This window comes from Harmonia axyridis, chromosome 5 (genome assembly GCF_914767665.1).
Source record: "Harmonia axyridis chromosome 5, icHarAxyr1.1, whole genome shotgun sequence".
NCBI lineage: Eukaryota > Metazoa > Arthropoda > Insecta > Coleoptera > Coccinellidae > Harmonia > Harmonia axyridis.
The window spans coordinates 8388688-8414548 of record NC_059505.1 but is presented as its reverse complement, the minus strand read 5'-3'; the positions used below and the strand labels follow the sequence as shown (position 1 = coordinate 8414548).

Here is a 25861-nt window from a genome sequence, read left to right as displayed (position 1 = left end):
TTTACACAATTTCAAGTAAACAATATTCTCACATTAATTTCCTTTCTGAATATTTTTTTGAAGAAATGATTTCATCCTTACTCTCCTAGGTACCTATGTACTAGGTTTAATATTAAAGAGTAACTGATTTTATTACTTCGAAATATTCGAAAAGTTAGCTTTTGTAAATGTTAGTTGGAATGGTTTATATTAGTAGGTCTAAGCTTACATCTTAAAGTAGCTCTAAGATTATTTTGACATAAATCCAAACTAACCTACAAGTTTACAAAACAAACAAAAAAAACAACTTTCCAATAAGATAAATAGTAATAATGCGAACTTAAAGTCTGTTCTTTTTGATTTAGGAGAAGAGGAACTATTGTGATTAATATAAAAAAAGATACATAATTAATTTTATATGAAAACTACATAGATTCAAAATATATATTATTTATATGAAGATAACACCTATTCAGCTTATGACATACATGTGTGTCCAGGTTTTTCTTTGAAACCCTGAACAATTCTATAATTTTTTTATAAAACAGGATAAATTTCATTATGGATAGATTATTAATTTATAATAAGTCTGAACCATCCAGAATTGATGAAGAAACAGAAGAAGATCGAAAAATTCTAGAGGAACAAGAAAAATTTATGAAAAAACTTAAGGAGAATAAAATTAAACCAGCTGCTAAAATTGTTCGCCATGAAGACAAATCAAATATAATTGGTAATTCATGAACATTTAATTTATTTTACCTATATGTTCAGGTTTCCACTATTAAAAACAGCGAAAATCCATATTTAATTGCTTATTACTTTTTACTAGAATCTGCGTCATCAACTGGAGAGGATATTTCGGAACAAATTGTTAATACTTTTGAATATATTCCAAAAAATGCTGTAGTTGGACCAATTGTAGAAAAACGTAAAAATGAGGATGATTCTTATAAAGTGCCACCACTTCGTTGCAATGCTTATGGTTTCCCTAGAGCAAAGAGAAGGGATGTAAGTTGAAATGTTCTTGGTAATTTTTTTAATTGAAGTTTAATTTCATTTCAGATTAATGTAGGTGGAGGTTCTGGTAGTTTATTTGCTCAGGAAATGAAAGAACATGGTAAGGGAGAGGATGCTACAACTGTTGCTTCAACAAGTATTTCTGGTAAAAAAAAATTAATTGCAACAGATGTAGGTAATAATTTCAATGAAAATATTGGAAGTGGTCTTGTTCATCATAGTACAATTTTGAGTGATAATGAAAAAAAAGAAATCCATGAACAGAATCTAAATATTCTCAAATCAACGCCTGAGTCTGAAATACTTGCTGAAAAAGAAAGGCTATTGAGTGGCCTGAATCCAGCAATTTTAGCATATTTGCAAAGTAGAAAAAAAGAAAATGTCAACAAATCTACTAATTTAACTATAACTCAGCAAAATGACGCTGGTCAGAATATAGATTTAAATTCTATTAAATCGACAGTAGAGATATTAAGTACTCTTGGTTCTGATAAGTGGTTGAATTTCAATCAGTTAGAAACAAATAAATTGGCTTGGATGAAGGAGATTGAAATGCCTAAAATTGATAAGGATAAAGCTTTCGAGGCAAGGTAAGAAAAGATGATAGAAAAAAGAGGGATGTATTTAAGATAAGTTAAAATTCATCTTTATCCAATGAAGTTCAAATATTTTTATTCAATATAATGAATTATCTAAAAATTATACTAGTAGAAAGGCTTGTAAATTAAAAAAATCTACATCTTGTTTTTCTGTTCTAGATTTGATTTTGAGGGTTGGTTATTACCATTTACACAACCTGAAATAAATGAGAAAAATAGAATTTTGTATCATCATGGTGAAGAACCAGAGCGGCCTGGTTATACTCTCAAAGAACTTTTCACTTTAGCCAGGTATGTACTAATAATCTTCATCAAAAGTATGAATGAGTATAAGAAATAAATAAAGGAGCTAAGTGATGACATGAAAGTTTCAATTTATTTCATTAAATTTGAACTAACTATCAGGTGTGTGAATAAGTCTTTCCCGTTTTTTGTAAGAGATGGCGCCACCAATACTGTGCGAGTATTTAATGGTTACATATGTCATAATCAAAGCTTATTCATCTTTCAACAATTCCACACTAACACATTAGTTGAAATTTTTTCGCATCATAAATTTTTGAAATCGTGAAAATGTCGAAATTTGAGCCGAGTCGACGTCATTTGCGGGAAGTTTCACTTTATTGGTTCAATTTGAAGAAATCTGCTGCCGAGGCGCATCGGTTGCTTCAGGAAGCTTATGGAGAAGGTTGTGTCGATGATTCAAGTGTTCGCGGATGGTTTCGACGCTTCAAAAGTGGCGATTTCGACGTGGAAGACAAGGAGCGTTCCGGGCGGCCGCAAATCTTTGAAGATCAAGAATTGGCGACTTTGCTTGATGAAGATTCGTGTCAAACGCAAGAAGAACTTGCTGAAGCATTGGGAGTTGACCGAACAACCATTTCCAAGCGTTTGAAAGCCATGGGAATGATCCAAAAGCAAGGAAATTGGGTGCCGTACGAACTGAAGCTGAGAGACGTCGAACGGCGTTTTTTCACTTGCGAACAGCTGCTTCAGCGACATAAAAGAAAGGGTTTTCTGCATCGTATCGTGACTGGCGATGAAAAGTGGATCCGTTACGATAATCCGAAGCGAAGAAAATCATGGGGACTACCCGGCCATGCATCATCATCGAAGCTCATGCTCTGTATATGGTGGGACCAGCTAGGTGTGCTTCTGAAACCGAATGAAAGGATCACAGGCGAGGTCTATCGACGACAATTGATGCGTTTGAGCCGCGCACTGCGAGAAAAACGGCCACAATACTCCGACAGGCACGACAAAGTTATTTTGCAACATGACAATGCTCGCCCACATGTTGCACAGCCGGTGAAAACATACTTAGAAACGCTCAAATGGGAAGTCCTACCCCACCCGCCGTATAGTCCAGACATTGCTCCGTCTGATTACCATCTCTTCAGATCGATGACGCATGGCCTGGCTGACCAGCACTTCCATTCCTACGAGGAAGCCAAAAAATGGGTGGATGACTGGATAGAGGCCAAACAGGTCGAATTTTTTCGCAACGGGATTCGTATGTTGCCAGAAAGATGGGGAAAAGTTGTAGCTAGCGATGGCCAATAATTCATTTGTAACCATTTTTTCACAATAAAGACTGAAAATTTGAAAAAAAACGGGAAAGACTTATTCACACACCTTATAGTATTTTCAGTTTGCTTTTAATTTCAGTCGATGAAATTTTAATTTTGTATAAATGAATTAAATTGATAAAATAAAAACATTCCTGCTTATAGCAATTATTGAAATATCACTAATTTTTTAGGTCAAATATAACACAACAGAAAATTATTGCACTCAATTCCATTGCAAATATCCTTTCTCTTTATTCTTCTGGAGTTTATCAAGACGTTCTAGAAATACCTATAGAACAAGTATTCTTCTTGATTCGATTCTGTTTGGATGATAATACACCTGGAGTACTCAATGCAGGAATCAAAGCAATGAGATGCTTGATTTTCAACTATTCAGATGAAACATATCTAGATTGTCTTTTAGGTTTTGGGTTTGATGTTAAGATGCCTGTTTTACCTGTAGATAATGAAGAAAAGGATGATGATAGGGTGAATGATCAACAATTAGCAGAAAATAATTTAATTAAATGTTTGGTGAGAACTGGAATATATACAAGGATCAGGTGGGCAATAGTACCTAAAAAAAATATTGATGTTTCAATGAATGCTTCTTTTTGTTTTCAGATATATTATAAATACAATGAGACCAACATTGGAAACAATAGTTTATTGCCTAGAAATTCTAATAAGATTGAGTAGAGATTCTAATTTCGTTGTATCCACAATGTTTATGTGTGAAGATCTTGTATCATCAATTGTGAAAAACTTCATTCCAGAGAATTATACTTATAGTGAGTTCAAATAAAAATTTTATTCTTATTACACGAAAGAGATCTTCGATGAAATATACATATTTTTCAACAGTAATACCAACAATAGAGCTCGCTTTATTTAATCCACAACTATTGAATTTTTTCTATAGTTTATGTGTGAAAACTATTTTTTTCTATTTTTTGCCTCTAGATCACCAAGAATCAGCTTATGGTTTGCCAGTTTTGCAAGCTCTGAAACTGGTGAGAGTATTAACTGCAAGAAACGAAATCTTAGCTAATAAATTTGTGAATGAGTGAGTTTAAAATTAGCATCATTTAAATTCAGTTGAATGTATTTCAGTGCAAACAGGATCTGATAATTTTTTGGTTATTTCCAATATATTTTCAGATATAATATTGTAGAAGCAATATCGAGATACCTTCAAGATGAAATATTCGGGGGAAATGCTTCAGGAATAAAATTACAAACTGAATGCTTTCATCTTTGGAAAATACTTCTTAAATATGGATTAACTTTGGATTACCATGAGTAAGTAGAAACTATTATTCTAAATTTTTTAGACATCATCTTAATTCTTTTTTCTTTATTTTAATATTATTTTAGAACCTTGATATCAATACTCTTGAAGTACTTGGATTATCATATTAAACAGACAGATATTGATGAAAAAACAACGTTTATCAGAGAAGCGCATTGCGCAGCCATGTTGTCTCTCCTTGGAGAATTTATCATTTTAAAACCTTCCATTGTGTCTAAATTTGATCAACTTTATCTGGTCGCCTTGAAAAAGTGGAGTACCCAGTTTCAAAGAATCAGTGATTTTAAGGTTAGTGAATATTCGCTTTTCCGACAAATTGACAATTGACACAAAGGTGCTATACGTACAGAATTGCAAACCTTGAAGTTATTTTTGAGGTTATGTGTTTTGTTCATGAATATTTCGGACATTAATAACACAATCAATATATACAATCAATAAAACATGAAGACAAATAACGAAAGTTGTTATACACTATTATAAGCAGTGCTCCGTGATTTTACAATTCTGTCGAACAATCTTTCATTAGGTGATAGCCTTCAGCATCTTATTTCTCCATAAATGATTTCCAATGTTTATTGTTCGACATAATGACTATAAAAAATAGTTTTTCTAGATAAAAATTATATATTTTAATGAAGAATTCATACTATTTTATTTTCAGTCTGGACAGTCACAAATTATTTCTTCACTCATGATTTTAAGTTCAAAAATTTATCGATACTCCAAACTCACCAGACAAATCGAGGAAAGTGTTGCAAATTTATTGAAATCTAAGGGCTTCGCTGAAAGTGTTCTAGAGATTAAGTAAGTGTATCCAATTATTTTTCCTATGTGTTTCGAAATAATATTTTTCAGGAACTGTTCCATGTTATTGAATAATTATGATCCACAGCCTTTTAGTGCTAATCTGAAAACATTACAAACATCTGCATGGTATGCTTCTGAGCATGTAATACCTATTTTACAGACAACAAGCTGTTTTCCATTTATTAGAGCACTTTCACAGTTTTTATCTGGTTGTGATTCTATGTTTGTAAGTTGATTGTGGAAAAATATTTTGTTTTTTCTATATTTATTATTATTTTCTATTCATTTACATATTTTCAGTTGAAATTGTCTTTTTTGGAAAACAATACTATAAAATCTTACATCGAGGCTCTAGCACATCAACAATCATTGTTTCTTACTAGTCATTGGTTCACAAGAATTGAAAGCCAGCTTATTCTTAACTTATTGAAGATATCTGTTGATTTATGCAAGGAAATTGACACTGCAAATTTTTATGCTGTTGCTGTCAAATCCCTATGTATTTTCAACGAGGATCAGAAAGAAGAAATCAAATATTTAATGGAAAAAATAATATTCTGCACAAAGTTCTACCCAAGTGAAATCTTGCTCAGTAATCTCAATTTATATGAAAGGAATGAAAATTTAGAAATTTCTCTGAAGAACTTAGATGCTATCAAACATGTTTATTTCAAAGTATTGGGACTTTCAGAGGTTAATATTTGTCTTGATGAAGTAGTGGTTTGTTTTTGATTATTCCTGATTTACAGAAAAGAGATTCTCCACAAAGTTTCTGTCTAGATATTGGTATAGGAAATGTGATACCTGTAGATTGGGTTTACACTCCGATTTTAATTCTATATTCCAACCAACAAGAGAAAAATAATGTACTTTCAGAGCAGCAACAAACATTTATAGTGACGAATTGTTTAAGATGGGTTTTAATATATGAAATGTATTTTCCAAGTTTAGTGCTAGCAGTCAGTCCAACTGATAGATTCTGTAGGCTAGCTTGTGTATTTTTGGGCAGCGATGTATTATTTTTAAATCAGGAGATTCATCAGCTTCTAGAATTATGCTTGAAAAATATTCTTTCCAAGTTTGAAAAGAAATTGGATTTTAATAAACCAATCAAAGGTATGTGTTTATGTTATTTTTTAACATGTTACTGAAATTATAACAATTTTCAGGATTGAAAAATTTCCAAGATTTTTATAACCAGATGTTGGAGCAGTATCAGGGAGTTAGTTATGGAGATATTCTCTTTGGTAATTTCGTATTAGTTCCATTGTCTCAAAAGCAGAATGTTCAGTGGAGGAAAACCTTATGGTCGGAATATTATGGAGTAGTTCAAATCTTGGATATTTCCAGAAAACAGGTCAGGATTTTTTACTAAAGTGCATATTATAACGGGTGTTTTTTTTCGAGGTATATAACTTTAAGATGGCGACCGATTTAACAGCTGTCAAGTGATTTATTCTCAGTTTGGTTTGGCAATTCATCATGAATAGACTCACGCCTGAACAACGCTTGCAAATAGTGCAATTTTATTTCGAAAATAATGGTTCTGTGCGGAATACGTATCGCGCACTACGTCCATTTTATTTTGTTTAGCGATGAAGCGCACTTTTGGTTGAATGGCTACGTCAACAAACAAAACTGCCGCATTTGGAGTGAAGCTAATCCTCAAGTGTATATCGAAACACCGTTACATCTAGAAAAACTGACTGTTTGGTGCGCTTTATGGGCTGGTGGAATCATTGGTCCGTACTTCTTCAAAAACGATGATGGCCAGAACGTTACAGTCAATGGTGATCGGTATAGAGCCATGATTACTAACTTTTTCATTCCTGAATTGAACAACCATGATGTCCAGGAGCTGTGGTTCCAACAAGATGGCGCAACATGTCACACAGCTCGTGCCACATTTGATTTATTAAAAGATACGTTTGGTGACCGCCTAATTTCACGTTTTGGACCTGTGAATTGGCCTCCAAGATCTTGTGATTTAACACCGCTAGACTACTTTCTGTGGGGCTATGTAAAGTAATTGGTCTATGCAGATAAGCCACAAACCCTTGACCATTTGGAAGACAACATTCGCCGTGTTATTGCCGATATACGGACACAAATGTTGGAAAAAGTCATCGAAAATTGGACGTCCAGATTGGACTACATCTGAGCCAGCCGTGGCGGTCATATGCCAAAAATCATATTTAAAATGTAATGCCACAAGATTATCTTGCGGATAAATAAAATTCATGTCAATCGAATAATCCATCGTTGTTTTATTGCAATTTAAAGTTCTATAGCTCTAAAAAAACACCCTTTACATATAAAAAGTGAGGTAAGAAGTGTTAAATCAAAAAGGGATAATCCCTTCAAATGGACTCTACCTTGTCCATGCTTCTCAAAAGGAACGCATTTTCAGATTTGCCAACACGGTAAAAAATCTATAGTTTCTTGAGCATCAATAATAATTTATTGGTTTTTCATATACAGATTATAAAAGAAAATAGGTCATTCAAAAATGAGAAATTTTAAATTTTGGACACAATCTTCACATGAACTATAAAATTTTTCTATATTGTATGGCTAATGTTGTAAAAAAATTATAAAGAGCTTTCCCGAAAGACCAATCACCATATAGCTTCTGAATGTTGGTATGCAGTTAAACAAAGAATGAACCGAAGAGATATATGGATGCATTCTTCTGGTGTTATTTACATTTGAATGATTATCAAAATAGTGCTTTTTTAAAATTAATTTATTATTAATTTACACCTGATAGGGTTAATTGAATTGTATTCACAAGGGCGTACTGGGGGTAATTACCCCCCAAGATCCTCAAATTATAAAATTTCATAATTCCCGCAAAGACGAAAAAAAAATGAATCAATAATTATTTTATTTACTTTCCTTTGAAATCGACACGGCAGTAAAAAATCGGACCCTTTTAAGTTTATGAGTTTATTATCGCTTTCAAGTTGAGTAGTCTTATTGCACTACGAGCACGTCTATGTCCGATGTTTATTATTTTCCTTTATCTAGCCGCTTTGTTCGCGTCGCCCTCACTTGTCATGTCATCTGTGATTTTTGCATTCGTCTTCGGTATACACTTACCTGTTCTTTTCAGGTTTTTGTATCATTCTCGTTACATAATTTCAATACTGTAGTTATCAAAAAACTGAACTGAGTAATTCGCATCGAATAATTGTCTGGGCTGTGTTATACAATTTATTGTGTTTCATTCAAATTGCCATTGTATTGCTCCACAAGAGTTAGGGATATCGTATTCAATCGTTTTGAAAAGTATGTAATCTTCGAGAAAATCGCTGTAAAATCATTTAAAACTCGTTAACAACTTGAAACGATCCAATTAAAATCAGTATGAGACATTTCGTCAATCTGGTCACCTTTTTTCTGAAGTTTGGTTCTTTGCATATGCTTCATGAATGTTCTTATTTTGAAATGGAGTCAGTTTATCAACGGCTTCGATTTGAAACGAGTTTTCTGAAAATGCCAAGACGTAAATTAACAAACGCTGAGGCTAATAGGGCTATCGAAATGCTACAGGGTGGCCTAACTCAGGTTTTTGTAGCAGAAAGGCTCCAAGTCAGCCAAAGTGTGATATCTCGACTTTGGAATAGGTTCAGGGAGACAGGTTCCCTGTTGGAAACCTGCTCAGGATCGTTTCATCACTGTTCCGACGAGAAATCCTACATCTACATGTAGAATGCTACGGAATACTCTTCAAAATGCAGATGGGGTCCAAGTTTTCATCGAAACCATCAGACGACGTTTGAGAGAGGTGAATCCAGGTTCTAAACGTCCATTAAGAGGAATTCCATTAACACGTGACCATAAGCGTCAAAGACTGGAATGGGCAGGGCAACATATCAATTGGAACGATCATTGGCGTAGTGTCCTATTCACTGATGAATCCTGATATGGACGATTTTCAGATTCTCGAAGAATAAGGGTATGGACAATCCCATGCATACGCAGTAATCGTCGCTATGTCCAAGAAGTCCATCCATTCCGAGGGGGTAGTGTTATGGTATGGGCCGGGATATGTTTCAACGGACGCAGAGATCTACACATTTGTCCTGGGAATATGACCGCCTTACACTTTAGGGAGCATGTCATTGAAAATTTTGTGCCAAATTTTCACGCTGCTATTGGTGAAACTTTTCAATTTCTAGACGATAACGCTAGACCGCACCGTGCAGCCATAGTTGAGAATGCGCGCGAGGAGCTTGGTATTCCACATTTATTAATACCTCCGCACTCACCAGAACATGCATGGGATATGCTCCAAAGAAGATTAGATAATCATCAACCTACCCCAGAATCCTTAAATGATCTGAAAGAGCTTCTGCCCCGTTTATGGAACCAAATTCCTCAAGAAATGTTCAACAACTTCGTGTGTAGTATGCAAAGAAGATGTCAAGCTGTTATTGATGCCCGTGCAGGCCATACATTGTATTGATAGTCTTAAAATGCTTGAATTCTCTGAGAATAAAATTTCGTCATTTTACTAGATTTTTCTTAACCACCCTGTTTACGCTGCAGACCTACAGGCTGAAATTAATTATGTTTCCCTCAACTTGAAATCATATTAATATGAATTTTCATCTCATTTAAACTATATTTTTTTGCAATTTGAGTCAATATCCCTAACTCATGTGGAGCAGTTTATTTGCACAGATATCAGTTTTGAATTGATTATATCTAAACGGTGTTCCTTAGTTGGAACATAGTATAAGGAAAGGATAGTAAGCCAGTGTAGTGCTTTATTCGATTTTGTTGATGTTGAGCGCCATCTAGTTGTACTCACGTTTTACTCGAATTTTACTGTCAAAAATTGGTCCGTAAATTGGAGCCCTCTGAAAAAATTGGTGTTATTTTGAAGAACTAAAATATTTGAAATAGAGTGGTCAGAAGATTTCTATATTTTGAATAAATATTCAATGAATATTCGAATATTCAAATGTAGTGGTAACTCAATAATAACATAAAAATTGTTGGCAATGTCATGCGACCCCTTTTCAACCACGCCACTGAATAAATTATCGTATTATTTCTGCGCCATCTATAGCTCATGATTCAGCGCCATCTATTATCGAGTTACTTCTCCACTTTGGGTAGTCACGGAATCCAACTACAGTAGCGACCCCTGGTGACTATTTCCTTGCCGTCAAACGGTGGTTGGCTTACTATCCTTAGTACATGGAAAAGAGTATAGTAGTAGTATAAGGAAAGGATAGTAAGCCAACCGCCGTTTGACGGCAAGGAAATAGTCACCAGTGGTCGCAACTGTAGTTGGATAAGTAACTCGATAATAGATAGCGCTGAATCATGAGCTATAGATGGCGCAGAAATAATACGATAATTCATTCAGTGGCGTGGTTGAAAAGGGGTCGCATGACATTGCCAACAATTTTTATGTTATTATTAAGTTATCACAAATACACGCCACTGGCGTAAATGCTTATTACAGAGCAGAAAAAAATATCAAAATATAGAAATCTTCTGACCACTCTATTTCAAATATTTTAGTTCTTCAAAATAACACCGATTATTTCAGAGGGCTCCACTTTACGGACCAATTTTTGACAGTAAAATTCGAGTAAAACGTGAGTACAACTAGATGGCGCTCAACATCAACAAAATCGAAAAAAGCACTACACTGGCTTACTATCCTTTCCTTATACTATAGTTGGAAGTACAAATAAAATTACAGATTTCTAGGATCGTTTTAAGAAAAAAGTCCTATAACATGAGTCCGCAAAAGCTTTGTTTTTGAGATACTCGTGTTACAAGTTTTTTTTATCCCTTCACAAGATATTTAACTTGAATTAATATAGACATTCCAATTCGAAATTTTCATCTTGTGATATGCCTATTTTGTATGCAAATCTACAGGGTGATATTTTTTCTGAAAGGGTACCCGCTTCTTTCCTCCAGAACTATTTTTGGCGAAGCACTGGTACTTTGGAAAAATGTAAAAAGAAACTCGGGTCTAGTACTACACTTATGGTATAAATATATACTGGGTGTAGAATGAAAAGGTTCAATTCCATCACTTATAAATATATTTTCGAACATACACTACAAATAAAGAGGAAATGTTGATGCAGACTTGAGCGATTAGATTAACTAAAGGAATACATTTCTAATTTACCATACCTTAATTAATTTGATATGGATAGATTACGTGTCAAATCAAATTAAGAAGGCATAATTAACAATTAATTGTCCAGTATTCTGTATTTAATGGTTTAAATAGTAACGTTATATTTCCAAAAAAAAACCTAATTCTGCTGCATTCACTTCCATTTCAAAAAAATTTAAGTATTACAATATTTGTTTCAGCTTATGACATCTTTGGATAACTATTTACAACCACTTGAAGAAGACGAATCTCTATTGAAATGTTATAAAAATGCGCTCTCGATGGCAACTGTAAAATCAACATCAGTACTACATGTTATAGCTAACCATCATTATAGTGAGTATGCGAAGAAGAATCGGCAATAAGAAACAAAATATTTTTAAAACTCAAATCATTTTTTTCTGAATATAAAATAAAATCAATTTATAATTGATAGTGTCTTAATCTAACCCATATAATTTCAATGTTCTGTCCATGGAAGTTGATGCAAGGAACCTGGCGTTCTTTCCGAATCTTACACCAGTGGCAGCCGCTGTATGATCGTTGAATACTTTGAGCTCTTGCCATTGTTTGCTCAGAAAGACTCTGCAAACAAAAAATTATTGTAACTGATCTAGGGTGTCAAATAAAAAGAGTTTTCCAAAGAGAGGTTTCATTTTGAATAGCTCGATATCCAGGCAGCTGTCATCTTTTGATATTTGACAAGTAAAAACTACGCCAAATGGAACGATACACGCTTCAACAACGATTGAAATTGTTAAAATTAACTACAAAAATGGTGATAATTTTGCAGTCACAGTTCAAAAAACTGATGCACTTTTGGGTCGTCTTGAAGTACATTCTTGGCCCGCAATAGAGCAGGTGGAAGTTGCTAGGACAAGTTAGTGATGTGCAGAATCGAAACCGTGTGCGTTGCTCAAGAACAACTGAGAATATTGTTGCTGTAGCCCGTAGTGTAGACGAAAACCCAGGCTTGTCGATTTTGGGAATTAAGCATTCCACAAATGACAATTGAAAAATATTGATGTGGACGACGTTTTTTCAACAAGACGACACTACCTGCCACACAAGCAATGAAACAATAGCAATTTTGCAAGAAATTGTGAATTGGTCATGGAAAATTTCATGAAAATCATATATCATTGTTGTGATATTGATGTGTGTATAAAGTCAGATGCATAGAATCCCTCGTGTGTTTACTGATTCGATTTTGTTTCAGACTTTTTAAGAGACCCACCTGTTGCTCTTCAGAAATTTTTGAATTCCCGCTATCTGCCTGGCGCCGTTTAGAAATGAAATACTGATTTTAGACTATACAAACTTTCACAATAAATTCAAATTCAGTTCCTATCCAATTTTTAATGAAATGAATGGAATATAATGACAAAATTTAGAAGATTGTTATGAGCATAGAATATAAAATATTGTTCTATACTCAAAAGTCACGAGAGCCGAGAATCGAGCGAAATGTCAAATATAATCCCTCGAAATCAAGTAGGTATAAATCTGAAAAATCTCCCGTTTTGTCTGAAAGTTTTACAGGTATAAGTAGACACACCAGGTTTTCTATGCATCTTAGTGCTCACAATTGATAACAACTTATACTTGTTGCAGTTTGCAGACGACACAAATTGTAGCAAAAGATAAATCAATCACAACCTGTCTCCAGCACCTCCAGATACTCATAGATAAGATTTGTAGATGGTTTCGATTATGTCGTATGAAACGAAATCCAGACAAATCAAAGTTTATGATTTTTCACCACCAAATAAATCCAACATCTCCGGCTGTATGTATAAACGAAGTCAACGTCTATCCCTCCACTATAATGAAATATTCGGGTTTGAAGATTGATAATAAACTGAATTACAATCTACAAACGAAATTAGTAAAAAAGAGAACTATCACTACAGCCAAATATTTTGCCAAACTGACATATAAACAACAAGGTATAACTAAGATGCATAGAAAACTTGGCGTGTGCAATAATTCGATTTTGTTTCAGACTTTTTGAGAGATCCACCTGTTGCTTCGGTGTTCAGCTTAACCAGAGTTCTGTAAGGTGCTTCAAAATTTTTCGAATTCCCGCTATCTGCCTGGTGCCGTTTAAAAAGGAAATACTGATTTTAGACACTGCAAACATTCACAATAAATTACAATTCAGTTCATATCGAATTCTTAATGAGATGAATGGATTATAAAGACAGACCATAGAATATAAAATATTATTGTTCTATACTCAAAGTTCACGACAAGAACGTAGAAATGGGGTAATTACAGGGTGTTCCAAAATTGGAGATACAAATGAAAATGACAGATTTCCGGATCATTTTAAGAAAAAAAGTCCTATAACATGAGTCCCCAAACATTTTGTTTCGAGATACATGTGAAATTTTGTATACCTAGGCATAATCTCAGTTTTTGTGAACAGAATCCAGCTTACTTCGGTATATTACTATACAATAAGCTACCAAACTCCATTGGAGAACTGAAGAATATTTCTCATTCAAAAAAAGCGTGAGAAATATATTACTGAATAAATGTTATTATCATGTTAATGATTTCTTGAATGTTATTGAATTGAATTAATTGTGTACCACCTATAATATAATTGTTTAAATGTTTAATGACTGGTCCTATATTGAATGTTCTCAATCTAAAGGTTTAATAAAGATTATTATTAAGCTTCGTTATCAAACTTCTTTTTCTAACATTACAGATGTAAATAAAAGTTGTCGTCAAAATATTTTTTTTCGATTATCCCCCCCACAAGAAAAGAAGATCTACGCCCTTGGTTCCCGAGAGTCGAGAATTAAGAGAAATGTCAAATGTAAACGATGTATACACCATCTGAAACAAACCGCGATCCCTCCAAATCAAGTAGGTAAAAATCTAAAAACCTCCCGTTTTGTCCGAAAGTTTTACAGGTATAAGTAGACACACCAGGTTTTTTATGCATCTTAGGTATAACCATCAAAAATGACACAAACATTTAAAAGCATATGTTGACCTTTAATTGAATATGCACACCCAATATATATAAATTGTAGAGCTCCAGCAGTAAAAAATCTAAAGGTGGCAGAGACAACAGCACTTAGGATCATCACAAGAATCAGACATCCCAACAATTTATTGCATAACCCGCCAAACCAGCATTGAACCAATTGATTCTAGATTTTGTATTCTTAACAGAAACTTTTTCAAGAAAACTTAAAGAACTCGATGACATAGCAGACCTCTACCACAGTGAAGAACATCATACAACTTTTAGAAAATACCCTACACAGACTTTATTAAGGGCATTAGAAAACACATAATGTATATACAGGGTGTCCCAAACTCGATGGCCTATTAGACGTCTCTGGAAAACTAATCATAATTTTGAGCTGAAAATTTGCATATTGGGGTTTGAGACAATGATCTTTCTCCCTAAAATATTTTCAGATCTCTACAATTTCCGGTTATAACGGAAACAGACTACTACTTCCTTATTTCAAATGGCACACCCAGTATATTATTGCATCATTAGATAGCTTTTTTGATGGCAATTTCGGCAATATGTCATACCTTGGGTAAAAATTCAACGGTTCATGAGTTATTGGGATTCTTATGAAAAAAAGGTGGCGATGAGGACTCACATTTTTTTGAATATTTCAGCAGAAAAAGCCTTTTTCGAAAAAAATTTGTTTTGTTTCGATTACGCAAATACGTAGTATTATGAGACTGTTTTCGGCTTGGACCAAAAATGTACAGGGTGTTTATAAGAGGATCATGAACTTCGACAACTCAAATTCATCAAAACTCGAGATTTTCAAAGTAGAACCTATATTTTTTATTATTTCAGTCGATTCTACGTACAAAAATAGTGGGGGTTACTTTAGCAAACCCTATATGTATACCTAAAATGAATACTTCAAGAGTTATCGGGGAAGAACTTCAAATGAGGAAAAACCGCTATTTATAACTGTGGGAATAACTGTCTGTTACTTCCGTAAAACACAGAAAGAAACTAAAATTCGATGTTTGGATAACTAAATTTTACATTTCATTAATTTTAATTAATTTTTTGTTGGGATTGTTGAGAAATCCATAAACCAATACAATTTTCAATTACGAATAATTCATTAGAATTCTTGATATGTCAAATTTAGTTATGAAAACATCGATTTTTATTTTCTTTCTGTGTTTCACGAAAGTAACAGACAGTTATTCCCACATTTATAAATAGCGGTTTTTCCTCATTTGAAGTTCTTCCCCGATAACTCTTGAAGTATTCATTTTAGGTATAGGGGGGTGCTGAAGTAAACCCCACTATTTTTGTACGTAGAATCGACTGAAATAATAAAAAATATAGGTTCTAATTTGAAAATCCCGAGTTTTGATGAATTTGAGTTGTCGAAGTTCATGATCCTCTTATAAACACCCTGTACATTTTTGGTCCAAGCCGAAAACAGCCTTATAATACTACGTATTTGCGGAATCGAAAAAAAAATTTTTTTTCGAAAAAGGCTTTTTTTGCTGAAATATTCAAAAAAATGTGAGTCCTCATCGCCACCTTTTTTTTTTTCATAAAATCCCAATAACTCATGAACCGTTGAATTTTTACCTAAGGTATGACATATTGCCGAAATTGCCATAAAAAAAAGCTATCTAATGATGTGTGCCATTTGAAATAAGGAAGTAGTAGTCTGTTTCCGGTATAACCGGAAGTTGTAGAGATCTGAAAATATTTTAGGGAGAAAGATCATTGTCTCAAACCCCAATATGCAAATTTTCAGCTCAAAATTATGATTAGTTTTCCAGAAACGTCTAATAGGCCATCGAGTTTGGGACACCCTTTGTGTATATGCAGTGTAATAGGCTGAAGGACCTCAGGTCGATAGCCATCAATAAACTTTTTTCTCTCTCTATTCTTTTTTTTTTTAATTGAAATGAACCTCTCACTGGAAAACATTATGGACATAATATATATTATTACTTCTGAAAATCGTAAATTTTCATATTATTCGAATTAACTATACAGTTAATCAAAGTCAAATGAAGAAAATGAAAATTTTTTCAAAAAGAATTCTACCCAAAGGAATAATTTTTTTGTTAATTGTAGTACAAGTTATTTACAAAAGATTAAAACATCGTATTAGCCTATGAAATATCATTTATCGCAGGTTTGGAAAAGAAGTTCATAAATTTTGAATGAGAACTGATAATCCAAAATTTATGATTGTCAATTTTGAAATTTTATCACATAGAGTAATTGGCGTTATTAGTGCAAAGCTGTAAGGAACATTTAATGAATTAATTCAGTAATATTTTGATTTGCAAAATTCAAGTTGGTATTCAAAAAGGTCATTGACAGAAGATTTTGACAAATCGCCAAGTACATTTCTAGATTTCATTAATATATTTTTTAGTGGTAGGCTTTCAAGGCCTACTTCAATGTTAATATTTTCTGAATACACTATAGTATATCAAACACTACCAGTAATTATAATTGTTTCAAACAAGAGTTATGACAAAATAATGTATTAAAAGGCTACCGATTAAAGGATTCCTAAAATAACAGAAAATACGATTTAACTTACCTTACGTCGCTACCTGCTGCTGCTAAGTATGTACCACTCTGATCAAAACACAAATCTTTAATTTGGTATCCTTCTTCTAACTGAATACTCTTGAAATTCTTCAATTTTCTCAAATCCCATAATTTGATACTTGCGTCATCTGCAGCAGTCGCTAAGTAATAACCATTTTCTGAGAAGGCCATTGTAGTTATGGCACCCAAATGTCCTATAATTTTATGTGAGTATTTATTTAAATCTTTCGAAAAATTATTACTATACAGGGTTTTTCATAATGATATTTATTGGGTGATTCTTTGAGCCACTTTAAGAAAAAAACTTCATATGAACCTATGTCGTAAACATGCTAACTTTTGAAATACAGGGTGATAAATTCTCCAAAAAAAAAACCTTTTTTTTAAAACCACAATTGCAGATTTCAATGAAATTTGAAACACGTTTTTACTGGATCAAGAAAAATTTTCTGAAGAACAATTTTATTATTTTTACCAGTAGCATCTGTATGGGTTAAGTATTGAATATTTTTCGGAAAAATATGGTACGACACTCGTTTTTCCTTTCCTAATGAAAATTGTTCCAAAAAGTGATAAATGGATTTGTTACAAAAGTATCAAATCGTTCTATATTTCATTGTATGTCGCAGACCAGAAAGTTTTAACTTTAACTATAGAAAAAAATTACTCTGTTTCGAAACAAAATGACCTGAATCTCCGCAAGAACTCTTTCGATTGTGATTAGACTTTGCACTGAGGATCACAGTCCTTGAACGGAGAGTTGTGCCAAATTTCATTTCTGTGGTTGCATCACAACCATAGAAAAAAATTTCTAGATTTTGACACAAAATGAATTGAATCACCGCAAGTACTCTTCCGATTGTGATGAAACTTTGCACTGAGGATCACAGTCTTTGAACGGAGACTTGTGCCTAATTTTTTGCTGTTCTTGCTTCACAACCATAGAAAAAAATTACTCGATCTCTAAACAAAATGACCTGAATCTCCGCAAGAACTCTTTGGATTGTGATTACACTTTGCAATACAGATCACAGTCCTTGAACGGAGAATTGTGCCAAGTTTCATTTCTGTGGTTGCATCACAACAAAAGTTTGAACTTTATATTAGGGTTCAAAAGAATGAATTAAGTGTATTCAAACAAAAATTTTGTGAAAAAATTACATGAATAAAAATTTGAAAAAGTGTGTAAAACCTTTTATTACATCAAATCCTTGAAATTTAATGATCATACCTGTGAATTGTGCAACATTATTCTGTCCTTTCAAATCCCAAATTTTAACAATGGAATCTACCCCACCAGTTCCGAAGATGAGACCATCGGGATGTAACTGTGCAGTAGTCAATGCAACATTATTTTCGTCTTGAACTCTGGTGAGTAGACGACCAGATCTAATGTCTGAGAATGCCCACGTTTGATCTTCAGAAGTGGAAATAATATAATCTCCAGCAGGATGGAGAGAAAGACCTGTTACTGGGCCATCGTGAACCTTGAGCAGAAGGGTTGTTTGACTTGTTGGAACATTCCATATACGTATTGTTGCATCAGGAGAAGCTGAAAGGAATTTTTTTAAATGATTTCAGGGATACATAATTTCCATTTTGTTATTTTGTTTTCAGTTAACTGCCAAATTTGTTCTAAATATTTTTTTAGTGTATATGTATGATGAATAGATATTTCTTTTTCTCTTATTTCAAATTGATTTGAATTTGGTTGAAGCAAATTTCCAAACATTGCTTAAATAATTTAACATTTTTCAGTAAATCAAAATGAGACTTATGACGTATTAATTCATTACTTTTGCTAGCTTACAATAATTTTCATTTACCTGTTATTACCAAGTCCTCATCGGGATGATAAATTACATTTGTCACTTTCTTTGTATGTCCCTTGAGAATTGCAATAACTTGCTCAGTATCCTTATTAAATACTGTTGCATTTCTGTCGTTACCTCCTGTTAAAATTTTACTTGTATCTTGGCTATGTATATCTAGAGCTAAAATTCCAGGAACACTAGCTGAATGCAGACCCTAAAAGAATTTAGTTTTAAACTTTCATATTACAGGACTATAGAAGAACTAGAAATCTTCAATTATAATTAATTTTTGTCTTACTGGATGAGAAGCTAATGTTTTGAAAGATCTTATTTGTTCTTGGGTTGAAAGATCCTCAGGAACCGTTCTACCTCTCTTCTTTCTTTCTTGAGTTAAGACTGTTGCCTTGTCTTGTAATTTCTTGATAATATCTTCACTCATACCAGCTTGTTCTGTTGGTTGATTAGCTATTCCAGCAGCTTCAGCAGCAAGTGCCTAAAGAGTGATAAAATATAAAATGACTTCTCTCATTAGCAATATATGTATATTACAGGTTGAGGTACAGTTGATATGCCCGCTTGTGGTTTTAATGTTGCTAAGGCTTCACGAGCAGCAGTGACTTCTTTATTCAACCTGGAAATAACTCGACAAGCTGAATCATGCTGATATAAAGCATGACTGAGCTCTTGTCTAGCGGTTTGTAACTGCTGTCTTTGGGTGAAACTATACAGCATAACAGCATCCCATTCATCTTGCAATAATTTAAGTGTTGCAGGAATGCTGGTAGCACTTGGAGGTTTTGGCTTAACAATTGGTGGTGCTGAAAGGGAGTTTTCATAAAAAATCAGGGATACTAATTGAAGAATCAAAACCACATACTTTTAATTTCGATCAAGTCATCAGCACTGATTTCTTTGCCGCTAATAGGATCAACACCATTTTCTTGAATATATTTTTCTATTATACGTTTTTCAAATACCGCTCCTGATGATGGTGATACAACAGGATGCTCTGGCACCTCATTGGAAACTAAAAACAGAATTGTAAATGTAAATGTTTATCTAGGTTATGAAAGCCGGTTATAGGTTCTGAACAAAAACGGAATTAAATCGTAATTAGAAAAACCACTGCAATGAAAATCGGCTTCTAAGTAATTTATTGAGATTACTAAATATTAATTTATCTGTTTTTTCTAATATTTTTCAAGAATAAAACTCACTGGCACAACAAAACGCCATTTTTCTACTTTTGTAGCAGATTCCTATCAGAAAGTTTCATTCATTCGCAATTTAAGGTTGTATTTGTCCTCTGTGTTTGTCGTAGCCTACGTCAAAGGCACAGAATATATCTAGATTTATGTGACCTACTCTATCTTAAATATCGAAATCAGGATGTAAATGTACACTAAACACTAACGTGTTTTAAAATTCGCCTCTTTTATATGATAGTTCTTCGGATACGGGTAATACATTGAATTTTTTCATTTAAAATGTCCTCATTAATGAGTTAGTTCAGTAATTGATTAGTTGATAATTCATAAGTTATGCCGATCTTTCACATAGGTTAAATTTTGAAATTTGCCGCCTGATTTGTGATTGTTATGGAGCCTTTTATTTAGAGTTACTATTTTATTCCTCCATATAATTCATAATGGGTGATATGAATATGGAAACATTAATTGAATCTCCTAACCAATCATCAATTCAAATGGAAGCCTGTGAAGACGAAAACTTGCCAAATTCTATTCCTGAAGATGAATTACCTGCTTCAAATGAATCAGAAACACCTACAGAAATTCAACAAGAATCAATTTCTGAAGTTTTGAGTGAAGACATTTTGGAGATTAAATCCAAACAAAGTAGTAGACTTCCTCTAGCTCGAATCAAACAAATTATGAAATTCGATCCTGATTGTTCTCTTATTAGCCGGGATGCTATTATGTTAGTGTCAAAGGCTACAGTAAGTTCCTAAGATTTTTTTAAGGAAGTTAATATTAAACCCCTTTTTTTTAAGGAACTGTTTATTGAGTACCTTGGAAAAGAAGCGGTCAAACACACCCTAAATAATAAGAAAAAAACGGTATCAAAAAAGGATGTAGATGCTGCGATTGACTGTGACCCCAATTTATGTTTCCTTGATGGAGCGCTTGATTGGGAATGATTATTTTGTAATATATTGTGTAAATAAATATTTTATATATTCATAATTTCTGATCTTGAACTTATCTTGGGGTTTCAACAAAGATTCCTGGTAAAAGGCTAAATAATTCCTGAAAAAATCTGTATAAAACTAAAGATTTAATATATAGACATACATCAGATGAAATCATTATTTAATTTTTACAAGCTTTTAAAATTCAATAATTAGCAAAAACAATACATTTCGCTTAATTTTACGTTATAATAATTAAATTTTTCATAAAATCACTTTGTTTTTTTGTTCTTTTTCTTAGTACTTGAATCTGCTTGATACGGCATATCTCCTTGATAAGGAATGTCCTGACCATACAATGTGTGAAGCAAATCATGTAAACCAGGTTGATCAGACCTTGGAGATGCACTGGCTTTTCTAGATTGATTATTTTGTTTACCTAAAGCAATTCTATACTGTACATGATGAGAATCAGATTTTATATGCTTCAGACTATCTTTTTGACAGCCAGCCCAATCGGTAATATCATAAACACCTCCTTCCATACATGCATAATAATGCCAAAGAAAACCGAAACATTGCGCTTCTGCCCAAATATCTCCTTCCCTTGCTGCATGATGAATTTTGCAGGTACCACAGTTTCTAGCCGCATAAATAGGTCGGTCTACCTTTAACCTTTTATGTCTCTGTCCACAAGCACTGCAGCGAATAGTATTTGCAGCAGCTTCTACCTTTTTCTGCAACTGTGCTAGAAGTTCTGTTAATTCACTCCATGCTTGTTCCACCTGCGCTGATTCAGCAACTCCTGAAAATAATGAATAGTTATTTATAATAAAAGTGCAGAAGGTATTCATATTCTTCCACGAGTCCAAAATTCAAAAACGAGCCACGAAGTGGCGAGTTTTTGAAAGAACGAGTGGTAGAATGAGCCTTCTGTACGAGTATTATACATTATTTTCTCTAATTCATTGCATTTTTATTGAAATCAATGAAATATTTCCATAAATATCATTTAGTGATTTTTGAATTGAAAAATGTTGGTTGGCAGAACTGATTTCTTTAAGGCAAATTGATGAATTGACAGATAAAGCCGTGGCAGAAAGTTCGGAGTACCAACATATAATAATAAAATATAACCATGAAAACTGTGCGTTTCTGATATATTCTCGCACGATTTTGTTCTACAAGATGTGGAAGAATGAACGGAATAACCACAGAATTAGAGAAATGTTTTTTGAGCACTGTTATTCCAATATTGAATTAAGATCAACTGTTTTACCTCTATCATAGGAAGCTCTTCTTTCAGGTACCCCAATCATATCAAAGGCATGTACTAATATTTTAAAAGCTTCTTCAGCTCCTGGTTGTTGATTTTTATCAGGATGGACTAGAACAGCTTGCTTCTTATAATATTTTTTTATATCATCATCTGTACAACTAGGAGATACACCTAAAATACTATAGGGGTCCTTTCCCTTACAGGCTAATAGTCTTTTCATTGCTTCATCGCCAGTTGTTGGCATTGGTAAATTGTGTTTGAGACCCATTTGCGAGAAAGATGAAGGACTTGGCTTTTCAGTTGTTTTAGCTTTTTTGAATTTTTCCATAATCCAATTTAATAAACTCAACTGTCTTATGAGTGCAATAAAAATAGTAGAAAATGCCACCCATTTTATACACAACCATCTCCAAGAGGAAATTGCCCTGAAAAAATTATTATCATTACTGAGCAAATTTACTGAGAAATAAATATTGAATATCATGCTTTAAATGTTTCAAAATAATAAAAATCAACTTTTGATTGCCAACTCAAACTCAAAATATTTAAATTTTCAATTACAATCTCAAACATTCATAACAGAGATATTTTATGATTTGTGATAACTATGAGTTGAACTATCAGTTAAAAAACTAAGCTAATTCATTACAAATTGGCAACCTTGTTTATTAAGAACACAACACCTATAACTATAAAACTTCTTACATATCATGGCCAATATGCAAACTCAAGCTGCATATATCTGAGATCACTTGGTAAAGCCACAGTATGAAAACAGAAATAATTTTCCACCATCCTCTCAGATAAATTTTCAGTTTTTGTTTGATGAATCCTAAAGCAAAAAAAAATCATATATGTATACATCTCGCTGTATAAATATATAATTTACCTATGACTATGTTGTTGTCTTTTTTCTTTACTCTTGGATTTCTTTTACCAGGTGGTCTTTCATTTCCATTAGCTATATCTCCATTCTTGTTAAGTCTATTATTGGTTTTATTTCCTTTTTTCACACCATTCTTACTTATCCAATAAGTTTCATTTTTTACACAATTTGTTTCACTCTCAGAAACATTATTGGTATTCTTTACCTTTTTAGATACATTTTTTGTTTGAGTAGAGTGATCTTCCTCTCTTTTCCTTGATTTATTTTTATTTTGAGGTTCTGAAATGTTATCTAAGGATGCCCATTTCCTATCAAGCTGTCCAGGTTTCGAGATCTTATTCTTATCATTATTTTTTATACTTTGGTTTTTTTCAAGGGACACCTCCTTCACATTAAGTTCATTATTTGTACTTGATCTATTCAGAGGAGTATTTGGTTTAATAACCTTTTCAGATTTACTCTTTTTATTTGAGTCTTTCTTCAGTTTGCTTTCTTTTATTTCATTTTTAGTAGGCTTTGCTGTAGTTTGTGGGACTGATTTAGCTAATACATCAGAATAAGTTGGACGCATTGGTTTTACTTCTGCAACTATTCTTGGTTTGCGAGACTGGTTATTAAACTGAAATTTCTCTTCCATGGATTGATCACTTTTATTGAACTGAGAATCCTCCACTGTAGCTTTATTAATATTATTATCGATAGGGTCGAAAATCTTTCCATTATTTTTGTAAAGGTCAGTATTTCCAAAAGGTGAATAAGTACCAGAGGTATTTGGGGTTACCCAATTTCCAACTAAATTTTCAATGAGTTGGGTGTGATTTGAAACATTATTGGGATGAGGAGCTCTTTGAAAATTCTGATTTCTGATCAAATGATAGTTATTCTCAAACATATCAACATCGCTTAGATTGCTTTGCATATTTTGATAAATCTCATACTTCATATTATTTTGTTTATTGAATACATGATTAGGAACATAAAGATGATGAGAGGCAGAAGGTTGTTGAATAAAATTGTAAGAAGGTTGATTGAACTGCTGATTCGGGTTATATAGATGAGGATCATTGCAAGCTCTGTTATAATGAAGTTCATATGAATTTGGATGGTTCCAATTCATATTATCTTGCGGAATATTTGAAGCAGGTGGTGTTGAATAAGCTAGAGGAATATATTGACCGTCTGAATTTTGCATTTCCGCAGTAACATTTCCAATAATTTGATCCATTGCACTGTTGACATTCTTTCGATCATTTTCACTCATTGTTCCGAAGGTGGCCGGAACCATGTAATACGATTTAGCAGCTTTGTATTATTGGCACATAAACATAAAGAATCATTAATTAATTTTTTTATTTGAAGACATGACAGTTCTGACATTTAAAAGATAAATGTCAATTTTGACACATATGGAGAAATGTAGGTTAATTTTTAATGAAACCGTAATTTTTAGGAACCAATGGCAAATAGTTCACTTTCACAAAATATTGTGAATATTTAATGTTCTGTGGTATTATTATTCATAAGAATAAGTAAGAAATAATTATATTTAGCCATCTGTTGAGCTAGCCAAAAAGCTCATTCAGTATCAAACAGCGTTCTTTGAGTTTTTTTGTAAGAACCTATATCCTGGAAGAATCACAATTAATTTTACTATTATTCATTCGTAATGAATTAAAAATGATATTTATAAATTTAAAGTTTTAAATTATTTCCTATTCAAAATTATTTTGTTTCACATACTTTTTTAATTCAACACATTCCTAAGCGATGGCGCCAATAGTATTAACCAAGCCTATTTATTGTGATATTCTATTGGGTACTGGTTAGTTTACATACATTGTACAAACTTAATTCCAACCCTATCAAATTTATTGATTCGGACACCACACTGACATTTTTGCCATGTTATGGTTCTATGGACGCGATCAACATGAAATTTTGCACCTGGAAAGTAGGTCCATTTAAACGCAACATTTTATCTGGATCGCTTTGAAATTAAAAGGAAAATAAAATTTCGAGCGGTATAAATCTCTATAGTCGGATTTTGACCTTAACGAACTCAACTTTTCTACAGAAAACGTATTGAAGTTAGGAGATCATAGGAGTACATGTTACTTGTTAGGCCTGAAACGGGACTTATTGAGTAGAATGTTATACCATCAATAACAGTTTTTATTGCAAAGACCTAGCTTCAGTACTCAATAGTTTTTGAAAATGTAAGCCCTATTTCTCTAACCTCAGGTTCAACATTTATCCAATAGTTACCTATTTATTATTAGTTTACCTACTCATTTCATCTGTTGAGTTTTGTTGTTTTATTTTGAAAACCCAGTCTTTCCAAGATTCTTCTCCAAAACTACAAGTTATCTTGAATTTCCGCAGTGGTTTGGGATAATTTTATAATCATTTCAACATTAATTTTCAAATTTCCGCTTACAATGACTCCTCCATTTCAGAGAGCAACCTAACTGCGAGAGTTCTTATTTTTTTACAACATATTTAATTGGTTATGTCCTAGTATTCGGAACATTTGGTTCTAACCGAGCATTAATTCAAAAGACACCGCTTGAGAGACAGACATTAAAGGTGAGGGTGAATACTCATATGGAGCCATCCAGTGGTGGGTAAAATGCTAATGGCAAATATTTTTTAAAATTTTAGTGGTTTTCACTTGATCGACTCTATAGACTAC

The 25861-nt window shown here is 33.1% G+C and overlaps 4 protein-coding genes across 5 annotated transcripts; 2 read left to right on the top strand and 2 right to left on the bottom strand.

Moving 5' to 3' along the window:
- Nucleotides 1–251: 251 nt before the first annotated feature.
- On the top strand, nucleotides 252–13390 carry LOC123680447 (RNA polymerase II-associated protein 1). 2 transcript variants are annotated; one of them, XM_045618351.1, is made up of 16 exons: nucleotides 252–712; nucleotides 812–990; nucleotides 1045–1589; nucleotides 1758–1889; nucleotides 3361–3732; nucleotides 3794–3960; nucleotides 4133–4235; nucleotides 4331–4471; nucleotides 4547–4769; nucleotides 5146–5288; nucleotides 5340–5517; nucleotides 5592–5984; nucleotides 6041–6407; nucleotides 6461–6648; nucleotides 11649–11784; nucleotides 13063–13390. In XM_045618351.1, exons 1-16 carry the CDS (start codon nucleotides 541–543, stop codon nucleotides 13083–13085), a joined length of 3462 nt encoding a protein of 1153 aa, XP_045474307.1. In that variant the 5' UTR covers nucleotides 252–540; the 3' UTR covers nucleotides 13086–13390. The 2 variants fall into 2 exon arrangements, with proteins under 2 accessions (XP_045474307.1, XP_045474306.1); XM_045618350.1 differs by lacking the exon at nucleotides 13063–13390 and having other exon boundaries at nucleotides 253–712; nucleotides 11649–11879.
- Nucleotides 11351–20188, bottom strand: LOC123680448 (pre-mRNA-processing factor 19). The gene is made up of 8 exons (XM_045618352.1): nucleotides 20073–20188; nucleotides 19733–19882; nucleotides 19405–19673; nucleotides 19154–19348; nucleotides 18868–19069; nucleotides 18273–18593; nucleotides 17031–17235; nucleotides 11351–12033 (listed from the first exon to the last, which is right to left on the bottom strand). The coding sequence occupies exons 1-8, from the start codon at nucleotides 20089–20091 to the stop codon at nucleotides 11889–11891; spliced, it is 1506 nt and encodes a 501-aa protein (XP_045474308.1). The 5' UTR covers nucleotides 20092–20188; the 3' UTR covers nucleotides 11351–11888.
- Nucleotides 20189–20425: 237 nt separating this feature from the next.
- On the top strand, nucleotides 20426–21059 carry LOC123680446 (DNA polymerase epsilon subunit 4). Its single transcript, XM_045618349.1, has 2 exons — nucleotides 20426–20812; nucleotides 20867–21059. The coding sequence occupies exons 1-2, from the start codon at nucleotides 20504–20506 to the stop codon at nucleotides 21011–21013; spliced, it is 456 nt and encodes a 151-aa protein (XP_045474305.1). The 5' UTR covers nucleotides 20426–20503; the 3' UTR covers nucleotides 21014–21059.
- A 72-nt stretch (nucleotides 21060–21131) lies between these two features.
- On the bottom strand, nucleotides 21132–24567 carry LOC123680445 (dnaJ homolog dnj-5). Its single transcript, XM_045618347.1, has 4 exons — nucleotides 23173–24567; nucleotides 22989–23115; nucleotides 22284–22708; nucleotides 21132–21809 (listed from the first exon to the last, which is right to left on the bottom strand). Exons 1-4 carry the CDS (start codon nucleotides 24452–24454, stop codon nucleotides 21277–21279), a joined length of 2367 nt encoding a protein of 788 aa, XP_045474303.1. The 5' UTR covers nucleotides 24455–24567; the 3' UTR covers nucleotides 21132–21276.
- Between the last annotated feature and the right edge of the window lie 1294 nt (nucleotides 24568–25861).

Excerpts from the sequence above, each read along its gene's own strand:
- LOC123680448 (XM_045618352.1), bottom strand. Across the intron at positions 19,349-19,404 it reads TATCAACTGTACCTCAACCT|GCACTTGCTGCTGAAGCTGC; the intron begins GTAATATACATA and ends ATCACTCTTTAG. Across the intron at positions 18,594-18,867 it reads TGAGGACTTGGTAATAACAG|CTTCTCCTGATGCAACAATA; the intron begins GTAAATGAAAAT and ends AATTCCTTTCAG.
- LOC123680447 (XM_045618350.1), top strand. The coding sequence starts at position 541 with ATGGATAGATTATTAATTTATAATAAGTCTGAACCATCCAGAATTGAT. Across the intron at positions 713-811 it reads AGACAAATCAAATATAATTG|AATCTGCGTCATCAACTGGA; the intron begins GTAATTCATGAA and ends ACTTTTTACTAG. Across the intron at positions 3,733-3,793 it reads GGAATATATACAAGGATCAG|ATATATTATAAATACAATGA; the intron begins GTGGGCAATAGT and ends TTTTGTTTTCAG.
- LOC123680445 (XM_045618347.1), bottom strand. The coding sequence starts at position 24,454 with ATGGTTCCGGCCACCTTCGGAACAATGAGTGAAAATGATCGAAAGAAT. Across the intron at positions 23,116-23,172 it reads AGACAACAACATAGTCATAG|GATTCATCAAACAAAAACTG; the intron begins GTAAATTATATA and ends TTTTTGCTTTAG. Across the intron at positions 22,709-22,988 it reads TTGCATATTGGCCATGATAT|GGCAATTTCCTCTTGGAGAT; the intron begins GTAAGAAGTTTT and ends TAATTTTTTCAG.
- LOC123680446 (XM_045618349.1), top strand. The coding sequence starts at position 20,504 with ATGGGTGATATGAATATGGAAACATTAATTGAATCTCCTAACCAATCA. Across the intron at positions 20,813-20,866 it reads TGTTAGTGTCAAAGGCTACA|GAACTGTTTATTGAGTACCT; the intron begins GTAAGTTCCTAA and ends CTTTTTTTTAAG.